We start from the raw sequence: 25,462 nt of genomic DNA, 5'->3' as shown, positions 1-25,462 counted from the left end.
GATGTCGCTCCTTACTTTCAGTTGAAAAAACTTGTTTTTTTTATTTAATCAGTATAATAAATCCAATCTCCTCCAGCCTTTAGACATGATACATCTGACCAGACCAATTCGAAAATAACTTTTATGCTACCTCTAAAGTTATTTTAATAGTACAGAAAGACATATGGAACGATTATGAGGATTGTGCGAAGTTTTGACGCTTCTACTGCTGAGGTTTCCTTTTTTTTTTTTTTAGAAGTTTTCGTTTATTTTTTACTAATAGAATGAAGGTATCAAAAGTTAATTTAGTTCCTCGAAATATGAATGCATGAGTTAAGATGCTAACTAAAATGCACGAGTAGAAGGCAACATATATTAACTTTCTATCAGTTGTGCTTTGCTGCGTTATGGCAAGGTCGTATAAAATCGGTGGTTTCTGACAAGGTCCATATGCCATAGGTCAATAACAGGTTTCATTTTAATAAAATTCGGCTTAATACTTGTCAAGATCGATAACCTTGAGAGCAGACTTTCATTTCTGCGATACAGTTTTTTCGTGATGACAACGCCTTTGAGAACAGTATCTTTTATTTTCAATTCTGAACACTGTTTTTATTTTTAACGAACGAGATCTCCCACCTCAAAGTAAAAGAAGGGTTCTAGATTCTTTGAAGAGTCAGTTATTAGTATCCAAGGAACGATTTCAGCTATCGCATTTAAACTTTCCGAGAATGCTAAGAAGCGAAAGTTGAATTAAATCTATAGATCTTTAGACCTTCAGCGGATTGTAAAGAGCAATGTCAAAATTATAAAAAAAACATTTTATTGTCTCAAATGAACTACAAATTGAACATTTCTCATTATAGAAGTTGGATTACAGAATGTTGACTTGAATCCATAGATTTTTTCGAGTTTAGACACTCACTGGAAATCAAAGGACAATATCAAAACTTAAAAAATGCATTATGGTAACTCAAAAGATTAATGAGCTAAGCATTTCTAATAATACATTTAGATAGTTCAATATAATACAATATATTCGCAAATTTGATGGCAGGCCGTTAAGCCTCTACAAAACAGAAAATCTTAATTTTCAAATCTAGACTGACACAAACTAAACAAAATGTCTCATATATTGAATCTAGTGGGGTTGAAAATGTAAATAACGGGTATAGACGATGTTTTTAGAGGTATTTCTCTTGCAGTAAATGATTGTGGTAGGCTAAGTATATTCAATATGCAAGTCCACTTGCTTTTTTCATGCTGATCAATGGTCTACGTTGCGCAGGTACCGATATCTTGATTCGATGTCTTAGGCCGGAACTGTGATGCGCTGTTCGAGGCAAATCATTTGACTCTTCCCGTGTTTTACCCCCAGATCTCTCCAGGTACCCACTCCGAGCTGGGTCGACTCTGGCTGATCCTACAGACTCATACCATTGAACACCTGTTCCAAACCGATTAACGAGTGACACCAGTATTCAAATTCCTGTCTTTATGATTTAAAGTCTGGAGCGCGAACTATTCGGCCAGGACACGTATACATATATGTTAAACATACAAAACGAAATGAAAAATAAAACAACTAATACATTGTAATATCATTATATAAAAGTAAAATATATATGTGCCCTCGCAGGATCGAGATGAAATATTCACTTTCCGAATAAAATGTAAGTCATTAGTACCTCTTTTAAAAATCAGGGTTTTTTCCCTTGTATAAATTTTCATATTTTTGGATACTGAATAAATCTGAGAAAACCCCTTTGTTACATATCGTACGTTTATGTGGTTTATTTCGAATATGAACTCTAGCATTCTTCTAAATATGACAAAGCTGCTTGAATCGCCCATTGCAGTAAGAGCATGGGAAAAATTTTTCTCCAGTATGAACTCTAGCATGCTCCCGAACATGACTAAGTTGCTGGAATCGCATATCTAAGTAAGAACACAGGAAATGTTTTTCTTCTGTATGAACTCTCATATGCATAGATAAGTTACCATTCTGATCAAAGATTTTACTACACAATTTGCAACTGTTAGAGTATTCCCTAGTATAAAGCTTCATATGCTTGGATGAATGATTATTGAGAAATATTCGTTGTTTGGCTATATCATATTTACGTATTTTTATTCTATTTGAATTATCAAATAGTTGATCGCCTTTCTCACATTTATATGTTTTGTCTCCTGTATGAATTATCATATGTCTTGAGAACTATGAACTTCTAGCATATACTATAGTGCTTATCTCACAATATAATGGTTTTTCTCCTATATGAAATCTCATATGCTTGAATAATGGAAAATTGGATGAGAATAGTTTGACGCTCATTCTGTATTCACATGGTTTAATCCTCATTATCTTCGCCAAAATCTTTTTTCCTGAAATGTAAATTCGAAAATCTGAAGCAGCTTTCTTTGATGATTCAATAGTTCAAAATTATTCTCTTGCTCTAGAATTTCATTTTCCACGTTAATGGTGGATATAGCCTTAACTGCTCCTGTCTCAATTTAATTTATTTCATGTGTTCCTGATAAATTTTCTACGTCCGCCATTATTATTGTCTAAGCCATTACATCTTATAATTAAATGACAAGGTTTCCATAATTCATCTTGAGAATTGGCAAGTAAGGAAGTTTTAGTCATTCCATCTGTATAAACATATATGTTGAATATACTCTTTTAAATTTGAAATTAAATAAAAAGATATATTCTTGGTGGCTTTATCCAAACTTTAATATTTTTAATTCATATTTTCATAATCTCTAAAAGACTGGTGAAATAATCTCTGGAAAGTTCTTAATGGTTACTGAAAAATCCGTAAAAACTCCCATTATCCATTGCAGCATTCTTAAGACCATAGTACCTAAGATGCTGAATTAGACTAAACTAACTTTAGTTAAAATACTCTAGGTCTTGGTGGACAGAAACCAGAGAAAGTTGAGAACAGGAATCGAATTTTAAAAAAGTCAGAAACTTACAAAATTTACGAGAAGTAGTGAACAGAAAATTGAAAGGACAGAATAACACGAACAGAATTTTTAAATGGTCAAAAACATGCGTTCAGAATTTTAAAAAAGTGACCCGTGAACAGAAACTTGAAAAGGTCGAAAACACACCAAGAGAATTTACAAAAAGACAGAAAACGGGAAAAGAATTTTCAAAAAGTCAGAAATATGAGAACAGAAGCCTGAAAAGGTTGAAAACACACGAACTTAATTTTCAAATATCAGAAACACAAGCAGAAGTTTCAAAAATTAAGAAACACGTGAGCAGAAGCATGAAAAGGTTAAAACATACACATAGAACTTTCAAAAAGTCAGAAACATGTGGACAAAATTTTCAAAAAGTCAGAAAGAGGTGAACAGAATTCTCCAAAATTCAGAAACACAAGAACATAAAATTAAAAATGTCCAAAACTCACGAACAGAATTTTCAAAAAGTCAAAAACACACAAATAGAATTTACAAAAACTTATACGCGTGAATAGGAGCTTGAAATGGCCAAAACACATGAACATAATTCTCAGTCAGAAACATGCCAGCAGAACTAAACAAAAGTCAAACACGTGAACAGAGACTTGAAAAGTTAATAACGCGAACATAATTTTTTAAAAGTCAGAAACATACAAACAGAATATTCTAGAGTTAGAAACAATTGAAGAAAAACTTGAAGTCAGAAATACTTGAACGCAACTTTCAAAAGTCAATAACATATATACAAATGTCTAAAAAGTTCAGAAATATGAGGACAGAGGTTTCAAAAGCCAGAACCATGCAAAAAAGTCCGTAAAAAGTCAGAAACACGAGACTTGAAGTTTGAAAAGTCAGAATTCTGTGAAAAGAAGTTTTAAAAGTCACTAATATCAAATTAGGATTATTTCTAATTAGTTCAACACTCCCCTCGAGTGTAGACTCATCTTAATGCCCGCCGTATTACGGGAAAGTAGAATTCAAACATGCATACCTTTACACGTATTCCATAAAAATCTTGTTTCCCCCCAGGGCCTAACCTAAAGCCCTTGCCCCAGGGAAATGGGGATTGTGCCGACCCTGGAGGCAACATACCCATGAAAAGCTTACCTTTTCCATTTTACCTTTTACCATTGTGATATGTTCTTTGGACTTTTTTAAACAAAATTGTCATCGCGTAATTTCAATTAGATGCGATTGGTGAAATGAGGGGTAGTTGGGGGTCCATCATTATTGACTCTTTAAAAGGTACTAGAACATTCAATTTAAACCAAATGAAACAGCCACCTCTAAAGTTTATACAACCATCCCTTCCATAATAACCTTAAATTCCCCTAGGGCATAACTTAGCACCATCAGGCCCAGGTGGATTGTATCAACCCGAAAAGCATTGTTACATGATCATTGGACTATCTTTAATAAAAGGACTGTCTCAAAATTTCAATTGAATACATCTCAGGAAAACACGACTTGTTTGTATGTGTGTGCGGGGGGGGGGGCTGCGCTCTAAGTGTATATGACCACACTTTCTATAAAATCTAATATGCCCCAAGGGCATAAATTACAACCCTTGCACCGTGGGCTGGGGTGGATTTTTCATCCTCAAAAACTTAATTTCCGGACCATTTGTCCTCGGATCACTTTCGACTAATAAAAAAGGCCCTAGTCCTGTCAATTTCCAATCGAATGAGCCCCTTTGAAGTTTCTATGACAACGTTTTATCTAAAAAAAAACCTTAAATATCCCTAGGGCACAACTTACAACCCTTGTCCTGAGAGCTTTGGGGGGGGGATGGCATCCTCAAATACATAATTTCTGGACATCTCAACTACGCTAAACAAAATGGATATCTCAAAATTTTGATCAGAAGCGTTTGGGGAAATGATGGCCATGCTGGGGGAGAGGGCATATGCCCTCCGATCACTTTCGACTAGTCCTTTCAATTTACAATCGAATGAGGCCTTCTTGAAGTTTCTGCGACAAATCCTTCGATACGAAGTGCCCTGGTCTAAAACAAACCAAAAAAACTAAATAAAATAATACATTGTTCAACATCGTTCTTCACCTAAGCAGCGCTATTGCGCTGTCTATGATTCATCACTCAAATTTAAGTCAAAAGGGACAGGATAGTCGAAGTGCCTTTGCCCTTACATTGTTATAAACCCAGTAATTTTTCCATTGTTCCTATTAGGGGGGGGGGATTTCATGAAACAACTTCAAAAATAATCAAAAATTAAATAAAAAATAATTTTTCAAATGAAAGTTAAGTGCACCGTGAAATTAAAATAAAAGACATTATTTCTTGTCTGAAGGGTTCCACCCCTTCCTCAATCCTTGTCCTTTATGCTAAAGTTTGGCTTTTTGTCTCAATTTTTCAAGATGGACTTCTGAAAAACAAGGGTCTTCCGCTTTGAATGAGAATTATTTTAAAGAACTTCAAGAGTTTAGTCTAAAGAGTAGGGGATTGAGGAAGGGGTATCCACCTACTATACGGAATAATTTCAGCTTTTTTAATGTTGCTCCTTACTTTCAGTAAATTTTCTTTTATTTATTTAATCTATGCAAGACACTAGACAAAATGAACAGTGGCTCTAAAACTATAAAGTAATAATGCTTATTCTTTACTAAGAGCAAAATAAATAGGTATAATATACAGCCAATGTATAGGTCACAGTTCACACAAAATGAATAGATATGTTTAAATAACTAATTCTCGAAGTTCTAAATATTATGCCGATTCACTTGTATTCTATACTGACAAAACTAACAAAAAGAAATGATTAGTATTTTTCAATTTTTTTTTATTTTGTTTAATTTTGCTTCTGTCTTTAGACTCCTTTCTGTTGTTGTTGATGTTTTTAGGTCCAAGTGTCATATTATTTTTCTAGAATGGCAGATACGGCTCGAGCCTTTGAACAATGCGATAGGATATATAAGCCAGTATTCGCAGATCCTAAGCCTAGTAAAACTCCGGAAACTTATGAGCCAAATGACCGCTATCATGGGCCATCATCTTTTGGTTTCTCTACAAGAGAAGAGTTCCGAGAAATGCGTCCTAGTAGTAGTAAGTTTTTTATTGGTAAGCATTCTAAAAATCCAGTTCTTTCTTCTGATACTAAATTCCCAAAAGTGAAAACAATAATGTTTTCTAAAATGTCAAAATACCCCAATTTAAAAACAATAGATTTATAACGATTAGGGATATCACCTAGCGTAGTTTTTTTTTATAGTCACATATGGTCGGAGAATAACTCCCCCCCCTCGCCCTCTTTTCCCCAAATACGTACCATTGAATCCAAACATTATATAATATTGCCTCCGCGGTTGACACAAACCCCCAGTAACTGGGGCAAGGATTGCAAGTTACGCTCTGAGGTCATAGAAGGTCTTTGCGGAAGGAGTGGTCGTATAAACGTTAGGGGGGCTCATTTGATTGCAAATTGAAAGTTTTAGTTCCCTTAAGAGTCAAATGTCCTCTTAGGGCAACCAGCCCCCTCCCTCTTGCATCCTTTTCCCCAAAATGGATTCGATCAAAATTTTAGATTGCCATTTTGTTCAAAATATCCAAAGGCAAAATAAATATGCTTCTAAGTTTGACAATCCCCCCCCCCCCAAGCCACCGGTCAAAGTTTATAAGTTATGCTAGTAGCCCATTCTTAAGATATTAGATTTTTGTGGAAAGTATGGTAGTATAAAATTTGGAGGGGACTAGTTCGATTGGAAATTGAATGACACCCACTACAGTTAGTGAGATCAAAATTTTAGATAGCCATTTTTTCAAAGTAGTCCAAAGGCCAAATAGATATGCTTCTAAGTTTGACACACACACACACCCCAAGCCACCGGGCAAAGTTTTTAAGTTATTCTAGTTGCCCTTTGTTACCATGCCCTTTTTGCTACTCCCTCCTGCAGCTCCCAAGACATCTGATCAGAGTTCTGAGAGATTGCTATTTCATTCAAAATAGTGGGAAGGTTCAATGTGTATGACTTACGGAATCATTTAATGCAAGGGCCGTAAATTATGCAAGTTTCCAGTTGTTCACAGATTTATATTAGGATAAGATTTATGTTAGGAATGGCTTTGGGGATTTATTTGAAATATTTGAAGAAGTCTTTGGTTGGGGGAGGGGGCAAGCGGACCTCAAATTTTTGGCCTAAGAGAGGGAGAGAGGTAAATTGGAAGACCCTTTTCATTTTTTATTTCTTTTTAACGACTGATTTCGAAAGATATGTATCTAATCAAAGGAGCAGTTACAGCAAAATGGAATACAGTGATATTCTTATAATAGATGTTGGATCAAGATTCATCCCTATAAAATGTTCTCTTAAGATGGGGTCAGGATAGCTTCGTATAATGAGACCTTATAAATGGCCATATGTTTCGCAAATTTTGATAGATTTGAGTAACATTACTCTTGGTTATTCACCCAAAATTGTATGGGAAACCTATTATATATTTTACAAAACGGAATTATTGTCGTTATTAAATTTTGACTTAATATTCTAATTGTATCCAAAATTTAATTAGCTTGCTAAACTATCAATTTTTAAGCAGAAAAATCGAAAAAACGACAACCAACTTTACAAATGTTTCCCATTATAAAACACAAATGTCACATTGCTGCTTTTTTTTGATAATTTTTCCCTCATAAATTGACCGTGAATAACATAATTCTTAAAAGTGCATTTTATAAGAAACTCAAAGAACACTGATTCAGAATGATTAATAATTTTCCAGTTTCAACGGAATAAGGATCTATAATTATTGAAATAATTTTTTAAACTCTCAAAAATAAGATCAAAATCGCACGGAAATGACCTCAATTTCAAATAAAAAGAGAACACCATTGACATGACCATTGTTGAATTTCTTAACTGGGGACTAACAGTTCCCCATCTTTGGACAACAAAGAAACTAGGAATTAACATTTTGTGCTTAATCTTTAAAAGTTATTTCTTTATCTTGGAGCTAGGCTATACTCGGGAAAGCGGGTGTTACCTAAGTGAAATGTAGAGTACTACCATGAACTATTTTTTTTTTCTGTTTAGTGACTTAAAAAGGGAAAGAAACCCTAGCCCTCCCCCTTGAATAAAACCCCAGGTAGCAGCCTGCTAAGGAGAAAATAATAACTTGAAGAGGACAGCATATTTGCTTAATTAATTTTTTTTTTATATTTTTTCGTAATTTGATTTCTCATTTCACTGTTTTTCAGATAACGAGCCTTGCAGTCGTTTAGTGGTCATCGCTACCCCCACAGTTAACCATGATCAATTGTGGAAGCTCTTTGATTTAGTACCTGGTTTGGATTATTGTGATGATAAGACCGACTATTCAAAATCCTCGAGGGTTAGTTGTTTTTTGTTATTTTAACTTTTATTTTCATAGAATAGTAGTATGTATTCTATCCTACTGTGAAAAGGTGTTTTATGCGAAAAATGATCGAATCAACACAATAAAATCCAAATTTTCTTTTGGAAGTTTTAAGCAGTGGTAAATTACTTTATGCTATTTAAATTTTAATGTATGGTAATTTAATGTAGTAGTTTTTTATTCACCTTTAACTACTTACACATTTTAAGAAAAGAAGTCTTGTAAAATTGCTGCCATTAAAGAAACTTTTGGATGTTTTACCTTCGTGGGCGTGGCACTTTAATAAGATCTGTAAGTACGATATGTCTATATAATCCATTAGATTCTTCAGGGCCGTATATATTCAGGAGAATGCAGTGAAAGGGACGCAAGATGTTCAATAATCCTGATATTTTAGCTTCAAAGTACATTTCTTAGCCAAATTCAAGAACTTTAAACCTTTCAAAAATCCAACACTTACGGCTTTTAGAAGTGTCACATAGCATGCCAAATAATTTACTTAAATATGAGTACTATATACTGGATTTAGTTTTAACTGTATTGGACAGACTGACTTGGATAGCAAGCTGTCAGAAACTGGGGCATATATTGGAAAAATGAATAATTTTATTGAGAAAACAGCTTTTTTTTCAATGATAGCATTCGATACATTCCAATTGACAATACTAATGGACTGATATAACATAAATGACTACAACGTGCAGTATGAGATTTTTTCTGAGAATTTGTAGATATTTTATTCTGAAAAGACATTTATCACCTTTTAGAATGTGCAATATCGCAGTATTCAAGGGTTGACATAAATTGCTGGTTTTATGTTCGTTACATATTACTGTTATAATTTTGAAAAACAATTTTGTTAAGATATGCTGAGAACTGTTTTTTAGAAATTAATGAATTTGAGGTAAGGTATTTAAAAATCTGTATTTTTTTTTACAGACAGTGACTTAAAGTAGTTTTTCGGGGGGGGGGGGGGGGGGAGGGGGGTGAAGCTGACAAAACTGCCATGACAGTGTAGTGGCTTGGTAAATTGTGTGGAAATCGTGATGAATTTTAATAAAGATTCTATGATTTTGGAGCCTATAGGTCCCTATTAGGTACATTCTTGATCTTCAACTACCATTATATACCTGTAATGCGTTATAAGATATTCAAAACTGCTGAAAAGCATTGCGGCATATCTGGAAAGCAATTTAGAGACTATCTACTTCACTTAGAAAGCTTTTTGAACTTTTTAGGATCTTTAATTTTTAATCTTCGATTAGCAAGCTATTGGAATCGTTAAGGGTTAGATTTAACTTTATTATCAGCGAATTTGAAAACTTTGTTCTATTTTGGAGCAAATACTGCGTTTATAAATATAAGTGTAATATCATATAATAATAGCACAGGTTGATTTCAATATACAGTAATCCAAACAGCAGACGAAATCCAGGAGACATAGTCCTTTATTATAATAGTCGCGTGCATGTTTGGTACTTGTCAATTTCGGTGAAATCATGGTATTGAGTCTCGGGTATATAGTTTTACAGTTCGTGTTGAACGTTGGTCAAACTTGGCATTTCGTTGAAAAGATCCCACTAAAAACAATTCTTATATCGTTTTCTATTTTTGAAATATTTGCTAGCTATGCACCTCCTTTATTATCGTCTTTATGTCTTTTTAATGTTGAAATTGAAGAAATTATTTATTCCCCTGATTTTTTTTTTAGCTGAAAAGATAATACGGATTAAGGTTTTTTTTTATTAATCGCAATCGTCATATTCAAAAGACAAAGACGCAAAAGTAGCTCATTTCTTCCCTTGAAAAAATATTTTTATTTTTTCTCTCTTTTCAGGATCAAAAAACGGTGGTAGTAGCAGTATACAATTCCGTAAGTGCAGCAATATATGCTAGAGAAAAGCTACATGGTTTTGAATACCCCCCTGGTCATAGACTCATTGTCAAATACGATTCTCTTCTTCCTGGGGAAAGATACAGGCAAGTAGAGTGTGGAATTTAAGTTCAGTCGTCCTTAAACCAGACAGGGTATTTTTATTTAATTTTGTTTGACTTTAAAGAAGGATTTCGAGAATATGTGCTCACAATTAGAAACAATTAATAGGATTGTACCTAAACTTAAAGGAAAAAGGGGAGCATATCACTGTGAAAATCAGCTTGAAAATCTTTTACCTGGTCAAAGAAACATTGGAGCTGCAACGCCTGTTTCGTCTTTTAACATCATCACTACCTCTACCTCATTAGTCTTAAGACTAATGAAACTGCCAATGTTTTCTGAGGATTTTTGGAATGCTTCATCATAACCCATAATTGTGACTATTAACTTTGATTTGAAGGGCTTAATTTGAAGTAATTTAATGTTTATTAGACAATCCGCTCTAATAGCTTTGTCGTATTTGTAGTTTTTGCTTATTGTTATCAGTATCTCCCAACATACAAGCTCTAAGACATCAGATTCCCCATCGTCCCTGTACTCTGAATGCTTTCATTTCATGCCTATTTATGTCAAAGTGTTGGAGATTAAAACGCTGTTCATATTAACCGTTATAGGTATGATACGAAGCTTTGCTTATTGATAAATAAAAAATAAAAATATAAACAAGTATTTAATAGTCTTGGATGCAACCTAAAATGTTGTGAAAGTTGATGGTGCAGTAGTTGAAGAAGAAGATAAATTCTTGCGTAGTTTTGTAACTATTGGAATAATTACAAAAAGCTAGATCTAAGAAAATAATTTCGAAATGCCTAGACCAGTCCTTGTCAAATCACGTGTAGGTTTTTTTTTTAAATCACGTGTAAGGTTTTATTATGTAATGATAATTTGGAAATGCCTCGACCAATCCTTGTCAAACCACGTGTGGGGTTTTATTTCTATATTTTCATATATTCTACTGACTCAAAATATTACACATTTTGAGTTAATTATTAGTTGACTACTAAGTCCAAGCCTGTTACTATAGTGATTTGAATATTATAAATTACACTCAGTAGTTTGAGGGCGCCTGCATATCCAGATTTTACCAGTTGGGCATGGAAGAGGAATTATAGCCTTATAAATAAATAAATAACTTTATTCCTCACGCCTCTCAATACAAAATTTCTATACAACTGACACCTTTTTAAAAGAAAAATGTTATGGCAGGGCGAAGAGCGGATCGACTGCGGCATGATTTCCATTTAAAGTCGTCCTACGTTAAAAGTCTCGAGATATGGTATGTTTATGTTTAGGCTATTGAAAGAAGGCTTCCAGTGATTTCATCTTTTCGACTGGGAATGGTAGTTTGTTCCAGATCCTGATGACCCGGGGTATGAACGAATTTTGGTAAGAATTAGATCTTGCAATCTTCATCTTCACGGGCTCCAATTGCAGACTGTGCGATCTTGTGTTGCTTTGGGGAGTTATTTGAACAAGCTTGTCTTTTATGTTCCCAAAATTCTCATGAACTATCTTGAAGAGGGTTTTTAAGTCTAAGATCGTTCTTCTTGTCTCAAGTTTATGGAGAGTGAGCCTTCTTAGAGCTTCGTCATACGGAAGGTTTCTGAATCCTTGAAGTCCTTTTACAAAGCGTTTCTGGACCCGTTCTATTCTGTCAATATCCTTTTTGAGATATGGCGACCAGATGACAGTGGCGTATTCAAGCTGTGGCCTGACGTAGCTTGTGTATGCTAAGATCTTTGAGTGATTGTCAAGGTATCGTAGGGAGTGACTGAGTAGCCAGAGAGTATTCGACGCTTTACGCACAACCAGGCCGATATGCTTTTCTGGTTTGAGGTCCAAGCTCAGAATTACACCTAGGTCCTTTTCACAGGTAGATTTTGTCAGGTCGATACCTTTCATTTTGTATGTGTACATCGGATTTTGGCGGCCAAGATGGACGACAGAGCATTTTGCTAAATTTGGTGAAAGTTGCCATTCTTCGAGCTTCTCTGTCAGGGCGTCCAAGTCGCTTTGGATTTGTGATGATGCACTAGCTTCTCCCAGGAGCTTCGTATCGTCTGCAAACAGGCCGAAGTCGGTTTGGGAAATGGCATTTATGCAAATGTCTATGTACATGACGAACAAGACTGGGCCGAGAACACTACCTTGTGGGACGCCACTGGTTGCATCTGTCCATGTGGATAGTGTGTCTGCAACCTTGACTGCTATTTTTCTATCATTCAAGTACGCTGAGAGCCAATTTTTTAGCTGTCCCTGGATTCCATAGACTTCAAGGCAGTGGATGAGTTTTCGCAAGGATATTCGGTCGAAGGCCTTAAGTAGATCGATTAGGATAATATCTATTGGAATCCCACGGTCATGGGTAGACTGGATGTAGTCGTGTATCACTACTAGTTGGGAAACAGTAGAACGATTTTTACGGAAGCCATGCTGATGATCTGAGATGAGGTTGTTCAATTCGAGGTGCGAGTTTAACTTTTCCACTATGACCCTTTCCAAGATTTTCAGGAAAGATGAAGTAAGGCTGATCGGGCGATAATTCTCCGGGTCACTCCGTTTCCCTTTTCCTTTGAAAATAGGTGTTACATGGGATAGCTTCCAGGAAGTAGGAAACTTGCATTGCTCGAATGAGATTTGGAAAAGTATTGCCAGAGGTTCACATAGCTCGTCTCTCACTTCTTTCAGGATGAAGGACGGGATGCCATCAGGATTGAGTGCTTTTGACGCTTTCATGCCCTTCATTGCTCTTAGAACACTTCCTGGCGTGAAGCCAATGCTGTGGAGCTCGCTTCCTGGGTGTGAGTCTTGGAGTTGAGGTAAATAGCCATCGTCAACAGTGAACATACTGGCGAAGAATTTTAAAAGAGCATTCGCCTTATCTAGACTAGTGCTATGGACCACATCACTTCGATCTATTAGTGTTGGTAGTTTCTGTTGCTGACCTAGCTTGCGTTTGCACAGGTTGTAGAAATCGCTTTTTGTTCTTATTTTCTGGAATTCTTCTCGTTCGCAATCTTTGTTGTAGTTTCTGATAGCTTTTCTACATTTTGAGCTGAGTTTCTGAAGCTTGGCGAGTCTACTTATGCTTCCAGAGGCTTTGTAATCCCTATATGACTTCCTCCGGTCCCTGATGAGCTTTCTTATGTGCTTGGGAAGGAATATCCTTTTTCCAATGTGTTTTTTGTTCCTGAATGGTGTGGTTTGAGTGACGGCTCGGTGAAGTATGCCATAGAAAACTTCCCAGGCTTCGGCGATTGGTAGGTTATACACAAGGTTGTCCCAATCGGTATGCTCTAGTATTATTTTGAGTTTTGTTATGTCTGTTTTATGGAAGTTTAATTTAAAAGTAGGTCCATCATCCTGTGTACAAATTTTGAGTTGTTCAGCACGGACTTGGCAGTGGACAGCATGTTCGTGGTCGCTTTTAATGGGGTTAACGACTGTTTTTGTAACGAGCAGGTCTACCATGGGCGTGTTGAATACAACTTCCAAAGTATTGGTTTGACGCGTAGGCTCGAGGACACTCTGCGCTAGGTTCAACTCGCTAGTGAGGTCAAGATAGTGTATTAGTTGATCTTTTGAGTTCTGGCTTCTCATCCTGAAGGAATGATTTTTCCAATCCATTTCAGGTATGTTTAGGTCTCCACATGTCACTACGGATTTAAATTTGTTACAGATCTTCTCCAGGTAGGCAGAAAATTCACGATCTGCTGTCAGTCCCTCTCTCGGCTTCTTATAAGTTGCTGTTGACCGGTACACGGCTACAATTGCCAGGCGAGAACCATCGTTAGAAGTTGGCATAACACAAGTTATGGCGTCTATTGTCTTATTAGAGAAACTACTGTGCTCGTATATGTGTAATTTTCCCTTGAAAGTATCGCCACTCCACCTCCCTGTGGTTTTGCCGTGTTATCCTTCCTAAAAACTTCATATTCTGGTATTCCAAATCTAGTCGATAGTATTTTTTCATGAAACCAAGTTTCAGAAATGCAGATTACATCGTATCGAGAGTTTTCGTAGAGGAATGCTTGAAGCTCGCCGAACTTTCCAACCATACTGTGTGCGTTAAAAACTAGTAAGTTTATCTCTTTTGGCTGTTCGGCTATTGTCTCACATTCGCATTACGCAGTTTGGGAGCAATGGCTCCCACCAGAAGACTGTGCTGCTCTTTCATCTTTGTTTCTCCTGAATTCCGCTCGTTTCTGAATCTGCATGTGAGTTTTTCTCGTTATTTATTTGTTCTTGTCAAACATAATTTGTATTACCTTTTAGGAGACCGGATCGGGAGCCAGCTATAGCTCCATCATCAATGGATTCAGTCGCCGCCGCTCAGTCACTCATGTCATGTCTTACACCTGGCTACCCTGGAGGTAGCCAAGTACTTCCAAGTCGGACCACAGACCTAGCTCAGATAGCTGAATCTTTTATTCAAGCTGCAACTGTGTTGCAATCAGCCGGCATCTCAACTCAAGGAAGTGTAACAACTGTACCTGGTGAGTCATAAATGCACTTCCCCTTAAATTAGTTTTCAGAATATGAGGTGGTGTTATTTTTTACGATCAATGTGTTTTGGTTTATTTCTTCCTTTTTGTTGTAGGGTGATAGTCATCGTAAAAATATCATATGTAGTAATGGGCTAGAGTAGGGGTGTACGCCTTTTTTTATCCGCGAGCATTTTCAGGATCACCTCTGGAGAGGCGAACATCAGTAAGTTTGCCATATTAAATTTTTCACTGGAACATGCTTACGAATCCATGTAAAATTATCTAATTCCGAATAATGGAAGTTCTCATACAATTTATCTAGAAAGACATTATAAGAGATTATTTACAGGTACTAAGGACGTTTTTTGTGCCTTAAAAAACGAAAATTTTTTTTAATCTATCTTGTAAATTTTTCGCGACAAATTTTTATTCTTCCAAATTATCAAATATAAAAATTTTGATGTCGAACTGAGCTATAAAACAATGGAAGGTGATGCAGTGCTTCTGTGCAAGTATTTAGATTAAAGGCAGTGCAATAGCGCTGCCTAAGTAAAAGCGATGTTGGCACAATGTTTTTTTTTGTTCTTTGGTTTAAGGTCAGGGCACATCGTATAGAAGGAGTTGTCCTAGAAGCTTCAAAAAGGACACATTTGATTGAAAATTGAAAGAGCTAGTGCCCTTTTTAATAGTAGAAAGTGATTGGAGGGCAATCACCGCCCCCTCCCCACGCCAATTATTTCCTCAAACATACACCAGACAAAATTGTTTGATAGCTATTTTGTTCAGCGTTGTTAAAAAGTCTGGAAATTATGTCTTTGAGGATGACACCACCCCACCCACAGCCCTCAGGCCAAGGCTGGCGAGTTAGACTTTGGGGGCATATAAGGTTCTTGTAGAAAGATTGGACGTATAAACTTCGTAGGGGACTTATTGGATTGGTCATCAGAAGTTCCAGTGCCCTTTTTGAGAGTCAAAGTGATCGGAGGGTAGCTACCCCTCCCCCCATGCCCACCGCTACCCCAAATATATCCAAAGCCAATTTTGAGATAACTATTTTGTTCCGAAAATTATGTCTTTGAGGATGACACCCCTCCTCCCCTATTGCCCTCAGGGCAAAGCTTGTGAGTTATGCCCTGGGGCATATAAGGTTTTTATATAAAGAATCGACGTATAAGCTTTGCAAGGGGTCTATTGGATTGGTCATCATAAGTTCTAGTGCCCTTTTAAGGCACAGTGATCGGAGGGAGCTACCCTTCCCTCCAGGCCTACCATTCTCCAAACACATCCACTAAAAATTTTGAAATAACCCTTTTTATTCAGCGTAGTTAAAAAGTTCAGTAATTGTTTATTTGAAAATGACAATCCTCTCCCCCCCCCCAAAGACCTTAGTGCAAGGGTTGTAAGTTCTGCACCGAGGGCATATAAAGTTTAAAGGAAAGGATGGTATTATAAACTTTAGAGGAGGCTCATTGGATTGAAAAAAAAAAACATTTTTCTTTTCAAAATGATCGTAGGGCAACTAGTCCCCCCTTTACGATCTATTTTGCCCAAATAGGAATCCGATGGACATTTTGAGATAGCCATTTGTTCAAAAGTAGTCCAAAGATTACATAATTACCTTTGGGGTATACACAACCGCCTCGAGTCTCTGGGTCAGGGTTTAATTTATAAGCTTTTAATGGTAGGGGTGGCTGTGTAAATTTTAGAGAAAGCTCATTGTGATTGGAAACGGCTTCAGGGTGGACACAGCCCTCCATAGCCCAGGGGCAAGGGATGTAAGTTATGCCCCAAGCACAAATGGTTTTTATTGAACTGATGGTCGTATAAACTTTGGATTGGACGGCGCGTATTTGATTGGAAGTTGGAAGATCGTGTGCCCCAGCCCCAGGAGGGCAAACAGCCCCCCTCACAATCATATCATTCTCCAAAACATACCCAATCAAATTTTAAGAGAACTATTTTGTTCAGCATTATTGAAAGGTCCAGTAATTGTTTTTTTTTTTTTTTAGATAACGACCTCCCCATAGTCTTCAGATCTAGGCTTGTAAGTTAGGTAATTCGTTCATTGCTTACGTATAATATATGTTATTGAGAGAGGAATGCATGTCTGAGCTTTATTTTTCAAAAAGACAAAGAGAATTCAGGTGAGGCTTTCAGAGAATGTTGAGGAGAATGCTTAACTAGATCGAAAAACGTTGTGTACACGAATGGTCAAAAGGGCGTGCCTCATGAATGATTGGGTATATTAATTTGGAACATTCAGGAAACGATAAGCTAGATGATCAAAAAGGGAATATTTGCATGCTACTACTACAGCTAACACAACTACTACTACTAACACGCTGGTCAATTTCCGATTGGAAATTAAGAGGGCTAGTGTCCTTTTTAGTAGCCAAAAGGGATTGGAGGGCAACCCCCACGCCAATCACTTTCCCAAACACATCCCATTGAAATTTTTAGATAAAGATTTTGTTCAGTGTAGTTGAAAGGTCCGGAAATTATATCTTTGAGAATGACAAACCTTCCCCCCAGAGCCCCAGGGCACGCGTTGTAAATTATGCCCTGGGTGCCTATAGGGTTTTCGTAGAAAGGATGGTCGTATAAACCTCGAAGGGGGCTCATCGGATCGTAATCAGAATTTATATGCTCTTTTTAAGAGTCAAAGTGATTGGAGAACAGGTACCCCCCCCTCCCACACACACGTCGTATTTTCCCGAAATGCATCTGATAGAAATTTTAAGATGGCAATTTGTTGTCGTAGAAACTTTGAAGGGCTCATTCGATTGAAAATTGAAAGAGGCAGTACCCTCTTTAATTGTAGAAACTGATTGGAGGGTAGCCAGTCCCCCTTCGTCCCCCCCCAAACACTTCCAATCAAAATTTCGAGATAGCTATTTTGTTTGACGTAGTTTTAAAGGTCCAGAATTTATGTCTTTGAGGATGAGACCCCCATTGAAAGAGGCAGTACCCTCTTTAATTGTCGAAACTGATGGGAGGGCAACCAGTCCCCCCCCCCCAAACACTACCAATCAAAATTTCGAGATAGCTATTTTGTTTGACATAGTTTTAAAGGTCCGGAAATTATATCTTTAAGGATGAGACCCCCATAGCCCTCTGGGCAAGGGTTGTAAGTATTGCCCGATGACATATAAGGTTTTTTTTGGAAAGGGCGGTCTTATAAACTTAGTATGGGGCTTATCGGATTGGAAATAGGAAGTTTAAGTGCACTTTTTATGGGTCAAAATGTCGGGAGGGCAGCTACCCCCGCCCTTCCACATCTTGTTTTCCCCAAATGCACCCGATAGAACTTTTGAGATAACCATTTGCTCAAAAATAGTCCAAAGATCACATAACAAGACCTTTGGGGTTGATACAACCCATAGAGTCACTGTATGCATGCAGGTTTTCTAAAGGGCATAGAAGTAATATCATAGTTAACACCACTCTATAGTAGTTAGAAATATCATTGAAACATTTCAATGATAAAGCTAATTTGATGCAAAAGCAGGAGTTCTAGTGCCTGTTTAAGAGTAAAAAGAGATTGGAAGGCAAGCAGCCCTTTTCTCAGATCCATTCGTTTACCAAATATATCCAGTCGAAATTTTGAGATAACCATTTTGTTCAGCATAGTAGAACGGTCCAGCAACTATGTTCTTAGGGATTTTGGACAGGTCAATCCCCCACAATTATGCAATTGGCCCATTATGCTTTAAACTAAATGTTGCTTTAAAAATCTAAATCAAAAGGCACTGTGTTTTTGGTTGCCAATAAGACACTTCAGCAAAATATCGAGAATGCTTGGGATATTAAGTTGAATCTTTTGGCGCTGCTTCTATTACTACTTGTGCTTTTGACAACTTAAACTAGATCTACGTTGCATGGGCAACATGAGGTGTTGCGACAGCCTTTGTTCGGCTTCGCCGATTAAAGTGTTGCGACTGCAAGATTTTGGTTTTGTTTCCTTGCTTCGATTAAATGCTGAACCTGATAATCTGTAAGGATCTTAAAATAAATACTAGGTACACAACTCGCAAAAGTTGCATACCCGTCATTGCAACTAGCAAAAGTTGCAAACCCCTCATCGCTGAAGATGATTGTAGCCTAACAACTGATTATTACTTACAAGTTCCCTGCAAGTCTTACCGCTGGAACCAATTTGGTGTTACCATCAAATACACCGGCAACCGAAAATAAGTAATAGGTACACCAACTAGCAAAAGTTGCGAACCCCGTATTACCGAGATGATTATGAGTTTACAGCCGACTGTTCCTTAAAACTCTCCTATATGTCTCACAATTGGTATCGGCCTATTTTTGGTTTCAGTGTGTACCTTACTGCTGAAGTTGTCAACCCCTTTAAACTGGTATATCTCATGAGAGAATTTTGCTACCAACAACTGAATGACATGTACTTTGATCAGCTCACCAAAAGCTATCGACTGCCGTCGAAACAAAAATCTATCTGTCTTAGTTCAAAAGTTGACTTTTTTTTGCCGTAGGCCAAGTTTCTAACGTCATTACATAGAAAGGAGCTAAGGATAAATTCTAATTTCTTTAGCAATGAGAGAACTTTTAAAGTATAAGAGGCACATCTGATAGTGTCTAACTTCATGATTTAGAAAGGAGCAAAGGATAAACTCTAATTTCCTTAACAATGAGAGAACTTTTAAAGTTTAAGAGGCACATCTGATACCATTTCTGTATCGACCTACTTTAGGTTTCAAGCAACTGAAGTTGTCTACCCCTATTAAGTTTCAAACCGATGTATCTCATGAAGAAATTTTTTTTACCAAAAATGGATGACCTGTACTTTGATCAGCTCATCAATAGCCATCGACTGCTGTCGAAAAAAAATTTATCTGTCTTAGTTCAAAGTTGACTTTTTTGCCGTAGGTCAAGTTTCTAACGTCATCACATAGAAAGGAGCTAAGGATAAACTCTAATTTCTTTAGCAATGAGAGAACTTTTAAAGTATAAGAGGCACATCTGATACCATTTCTCTACCAAAATCCTAAGTGCAAATAACCCAAGGATAAACGCAGCTTAAGTCACGAACAGAAATGGGTAGCAACAATAGATTTTTTGCCCCAGGCAAGAGTTCCACGAAGCTTTCCAAAATACGAATTCATATTCATCAATCCGGCCTAAGGTCCACACTTTCCGTAAAAACTGCAGAGGTTAGACCCTTACCACTTTCTAGGAATAAGCTGAAATCGCGGTTCTAGGAAAAAAACACGACAAAACCAAAGTGTTGCTCTCGCAACACAATAAATAAAAAGAGTATAAGCATGTCCAGATTGTCAAATAGCATTAATAGAGCTTTGGAAAATGATTTTAGGTTTTATTTTTCAGGTCAACTTGAGGAGGTATAAAGAGCTCCATTAAGCCAAAAAGAGCAGAAATACTGTCAAATAATCTTCCAAGGGTAAAACTACCAGAAATTACAATAAATAAGTAAATGAAGCTCAAAACGAACAGAAATTACTATAAATAGCTCAGTCAAACTCAAAACGAGCAAAAATTAACACTAGCAGGGCTGATATCCCCCATGCCTTCTCAGGACAAGAACATCATTTGCACTTTAATGAAAACAGAATACATTTTAAATGTTTTTGCTTTTTGTTACTTTAATAAATAAAACAAATATTAGGACTTCAAGGAATAAATACCAGTATATTTATATTAAACTGACAATCCATGTTCATTTGTTTTCTGTTTGTTTTTTTTCTCTAAAACCTAAATTATGCTCTGGTCTTGAGAAGGCGTATGGGGTATCAGGCCTACTAATATTAATTTTTGCTTGTTTTGTGTTTGACTCGGCTATTTATTTTAATTTCTGTTCTTTTTGATAAATTTAATAATTTCTTTTTGTTCGATTTATTACAGGGATTTGTGGTAGTTTTACGCATGGAGGATTATTTCACGTTATTTTTGCTCATTATTGGTTTAATGGAGCTGTTTACTTTTCTTTGAGAAACGTATTTTGTGGAAAAAGTTTTTTAAAATAATATGAAATAAGTAAAGTCAATAGGTTAATGCAACATAAATACTAACTTTTAATTTTAATGTATTATCGTGAAAAGAAAAAAAGACAATAAAACTATATACTACGTAATTGAAATTAATTATCAATCAACCAGAATACGAAACAGACTTTATATTTATCAAACAAAATTTCCCACGAGTAATAATAGAAGTCGATTTGGTTTCTAACCGAAATTGTATCTGGAATTGTAAATAGAAAGTGCATCTCTAGGTAAATATAAATAGTGCGCCTCTAGTTAAATAAACTATTAAAAAGAGCCACGTATCCTGTGTCTTTTTTGCATTTTCTGTATGGCAGCAGGCTTTGTCCACCACTTTCACTGTCATGAATTCTTACTAGGTAACAGTGTTCATTTAATTAGGTATTTATGTAGCATTTATATCTTTTCTCTGAAATACATGAGCCAATCGTAAGATCATGGGCATATTATATTTCACCAGCCTTATCGCCATGGCCAGTACTCCCACCATCCTTTACTAGAATTCTTTTTACTTCTAGGACCAAGTAATGGTAGAGTAGCTACTCCCACTATGATAGAAACATATGATCCTTCCTACTGTTCAGCGCGCCTTCCTCCACCTCAACCTTTAGCTTCTGTTGATGCTGAAGCGGTCGAAAGGTATGTTTTCTTCAAATTCTCCTTATATAAGGGGTGCATAACAAGTACTCTGCTCAGTACCTTCTTTGGCTTTCATCAGAAGAAAAGATACAGTACCCATATTACAGAAGATTAAAAACGTATTTTTTAAGAAACAACAAATTAATATTGATTTAAAATGTATAAATATGACATAAAGGGTGCCTACTTTAAAGTTTGACAAGTCAACGCATCAGCAGCCATGCAATACTACTACTACTACTAACAACCCACTGCAGCACCAAACCGCTCAAGGCCATTACTGCTATGCAAGCTCATCCTCTATCCCAATCTATACAAAGCCTCCGTCTTTAAGCCCTTCAAAGAGCCCTTCCAGTTTCTCTTAAATCTTTCCTCATGACATCCTCCCACTTCTATCGTGAGAGACCTGCTTTTCGTTTCGCCCCAGACGACTGTCGACAAAAATGATCCTGAGCAATCTGTTATCCTTCATCTGCAAAACGTGGTCTTGCCATCTCAACCTTTTCCTCATTATAGCTCCAAAAAATGGAATCGAACAACATTTTTCTCACAGCTTACTGTTGAGTCACAGCCAGTCCGTCGTTTACCCAAAACGACGCGTATGTAATTTTTCTGGAAAACCTCTAGAAAATCCTCTTCCATTTTTTTACGAAGCAGCCACATTTCAGAACCACACCTGACCACTGTTATCCCTGTAGCTTCCAACATTTTAATCCTGGTGTCCAGACTTATCTTCATTTTCTTCCAAACTTTTCAACTGTGAAAAAACACCCAGGATATTATCTATTCTACTTTAACTGTTTTCAGTGCACCCACCTTCTCCACCTCCAATCGACCTTCTTGTAAACGAATATCACCTCTTCACCTTCATTTACTCCTAGCGACTTGCTCTTTTTTAAAATTTATTTTTCAAACCTATCCTTACACCCCGGACTCACGAAACTTCGAGAAATTATTCATTTTGTTAACATTTTCATCTGAGCCCTTATTATTTTTTAATCCTTTTACTAATGAAGCTAAGTTTTCCTCACAAAGCAAAAGTCCTTCATACCCAGAGTTTTACGAATTTTCATTCTTTTCAGTATCTTCTCCCGTAACTCTAACGCGGTTTAACACAATCTAAGAACATTCTCTTCATCCCTCTTTAACTTTTCCCTTATCACTAGTTGTAGGCCCATTCCTATCTTTAACTCAAATCCAGATTAAATACTCCCTCACAATTTTAACATGCTTATACAGTATTTTACCATTATGCTGTCTGGCTGGATGTGTCTGATCAGTAATTTAACCATGGCCTCCCCTTCACATCTCTTGAATCCATACTTTAACCGTATCTCCAATTTCTTTACATTCCTCTTATTTTAATATGATTCATCACTCCAATATCTCATGTACAAGCCCCTCTTCCTCTCTATTAAACATTAGGTATTTTCACTTACATTCCTGGCTGTGATCCTAACTTTCATCCCTGAGAGACCATCAGCGACTTCTCAAACTATTTTCCTAAAATTACTCCGTACATCTTCTATATTATCCGATTTCAAACTCTCCAGTTCAATAAATAAGTTGCTTCTGGAAAGTTTCTCTGAGAGTCTCATTCTGGAATCTACCAACGTCATAGCCTCCAGGAAGGTAGTTACTCTTCCTAAATTTCAGCTTTTGATTAATCTTAGACACAACTAGATGGTGATCTTCTCTTTTAACATCAATAACAGCAGTCTTGCATACCCTAGTATCTTGTATCGATTCAGCCAATCTTTGGTTCAAAATAACATAGTCAATAACGTATGAAAAACAAAAACAAAATATTATGAATGAATAATAAACTTAGATAGCCAAAAAACAAGGATAATATCAGCCAGTAGGCAAATAAGAAGTAAAAATGAAAAAAGGAGATGCTTCGGCAAGGACCCCCGCCATGCCGTCTTCAGTGCTCAAATTAAGACGAAAAACTAACCTTTTGAAGTAAACTCGACCAAACCAGAATAAATATCTTTCTGTCCAGTGGCTTTTTGTCCTTCATGCTCCCGTCTATTTAATTTTATTGTCACTTTATTGTATTTTTTTTCTTGTTTGTCATATGTCATGTATAGTCAGTGGAGTCTTAGAATGTATTTACATAGTCAGTAAGGTCAGCTATATTCTCATCATGTGAATACCATGTTAACTTATGGGTTGTATTGTAAATGACTATATTGTTATACTTACAAAGTTACATCAGCCTGTAATCGTTACTATTTTCTTTTCCTGCACCAAATTCACCTAGATTAAAAGACAATGTATCCCTGTTTTTTACCAACTCCCGTGTAAAGATGTCCAAATTAAAATGCCATATTTCTGTTTGGGACTCTGTCTATTTGTTCCTGCAGCTGTAAGTGAAATTTATCTGAGTCACTGCTGTCTCCGTTAGTCAGTTCTTCTGGGACATATACTACTTTGACTGATATTCGGTTTTTTTAGGCATAAAATAAAACACCGGCATCTTATCATTAGAACCTTCCCAACCCAAGCAACACTTAGCAGCTTCCTTATTCATCATGACCCTCACTCAATACAAATTAAATTCTGTATCATCTAATTTGAATGACATTCTTCCGTTTGTAATAAGAACCAAATGAAGTGCAAAGGTTCAGCAGAGTAATTAAACTATGTATGTACACTTGCTACCGTAAATCATCTAGATCCAGGATAGTCCGGCTTCATTTTCTGCATAATTCTGCTTTTAACATCTAATCTAGAGAGAAAAAAATATCTAAATCTACTTACTTGTTGCGTCAAATCTACTTGACCATATTCAAGATATCTGGGAAACGCAGACGTGTATTTTTCGTTTCTTGTTTTAGTTTGTTTTTTTTTCTCACTCTTTTTTCACTGCAATTGTGGTGTCAAATCAACAGTTCTAAAATATGTGGAGAGGACTTAATTGAATAAGAATTTACAGATCTAGTGCCTGGATGAAGCTACTACAGAGATCTTGTCGTGACCTAGGGCTGATTTGAGCAATTGTGTAAACAAATTTTTTTTTACTCAAATCAACATATCAGTTTTGAAATAATACTGCCACACGGTAGCTCATTCGTTAAAAAAAAAGGTAAAGCATACGGCATTAGACTTTACAGTCCCTACCGGCGGTGCTGATCTCCGTTTCTTGGCCCTTCAGCCAGGAAGTGCAATGGGGGGCAGTAGGGCCAACCATCCTGTGCTTTCGCACACCCTTCCTGTTTACCTTCCCCAGATTTCTCCAGGTACCTATTTTGAGCTGAGTCGACTCTGGCTGAGCTTACAGAGTCACGTCACTGACTCCTGTCCGAAACTAAATAATTGGGTACACTAGGATTCGAACCCTCGCCCTCTCAGACTTTTACATGGCTGTATGTCCAACTATTAGGGGGCAAGTCAGTGGGATGTTTGTAACGTGTAATTGGATTAAGTGTGAATGCTGAAGGTTCATTTAAGAGTCAGTCTGTATTTTGAACAATATATATTGCGACCAACCTCTCAATATTGGAGTGGAGGCGGTGGAAAATAGTATTATAAAGACGATGGTCCTTAAATACCAAATAGCCTTAATAACCTTGGAATAAAAAATTAAACTTCAGCTTAAGTAGTGGGAGATAAAAGGGGTGATACACTACTTTATATTTAAAAATCTCAGATTTTACTTTGTAAAACAAGTATATTTGAAAACCCCTTTCCCGAAGCAATGTCATGGAAAGGGTAAAAGACTTAGGATAACTCCTAAAACAACATTTAATCGAAAAGAAATCGAAAAGCTTTTGAAAAAAGCTTTTTTCAAACATTAATGAAAGTAAAGAATCATTTAAAACTTTAAAATGAGCAATTTAGGTTGTTATTTCATATTATCTGAAAGGCAATCGGTAAATAAAACTCCTATCGTTTCAAGTTATAACTTTGTTTTTTATTTTCCTTTTGAGTTTTTTTATTTTGTATTTTTAATCAACACAGTAGCTTTGCTTTAGCGAAGAGTTATGTGTTTTTTGCATAATAATATTATTATTTTGTTCAGATCTTGTCATTTTGATCAAAT

At 36.4% G+C, this 25,462-nt stretch overlaps 1 protein-coding gene and 1 long non-coding RNA gene across 7 annotated transcripts in view; one reads left to right on the top strand and one right to left on the bottom strand.

The window, feature by feature from the left end:
- The window catches only part of LOC136030201 (RNA-binding protein 45-like), a 272,030-nt gene that overhangs the window by 65,930 nt on the left and 180,638 nt on the right, over positions 1–25,462 (top strand). For 5 of the 6 annotated variants that reach the window (XM_065708982.1, XM_065708979.1, XM_065708978.1 and 2 more), the window contains exons 5-9: positions 5,844–6,034; positions 8,169–8,302; positions 10,164–10,306; positions 14,538–14,758; positions 21,294–21,414. In XM_065708982.1, coding sequence (XP_065565054.1) covers positions 5,844–6,034; positions 8,169–8,302; positions 10,164–10,306; positions 14,538–14,758; positions 21,294–21,414 — 810 coding nt within the window. The remainder of the gene's footprint in view (positions 1–5,843; positions 6,035–8,168; positions 8,303–10,163; positions 10,307–14,537; positions 14,759–21,293; positions 21,415–25,462) is intronic. The other variant, XM_065708983.1, reaches the window with a different exon arrangement.
- Positions 1–25,462, bottom strand: part of LOC136030206 (uncharacterized) — a 422,925-nt gene that overhangs the window by 347,373 nt on the left and 50,090 nt on the right. The window lies entirely within an intron of this gene.

This window comes from Artemia franciscana, chromosome 8 (assembly GCF_032884065.1).
Source record: "Artemia franciscana chromosome 8, ASM3288406v1, whole genome shotgun sequence".
Lineage (NCBI taxonomy): Eukaryota > Metazoa > Arthropoda > Branchiopoda > Anostraca > Artemiidae > Artemia > Artemia franciscana.
This window is presented reverse-complemented; position numbering and strand designations above follow the sequence as displayed.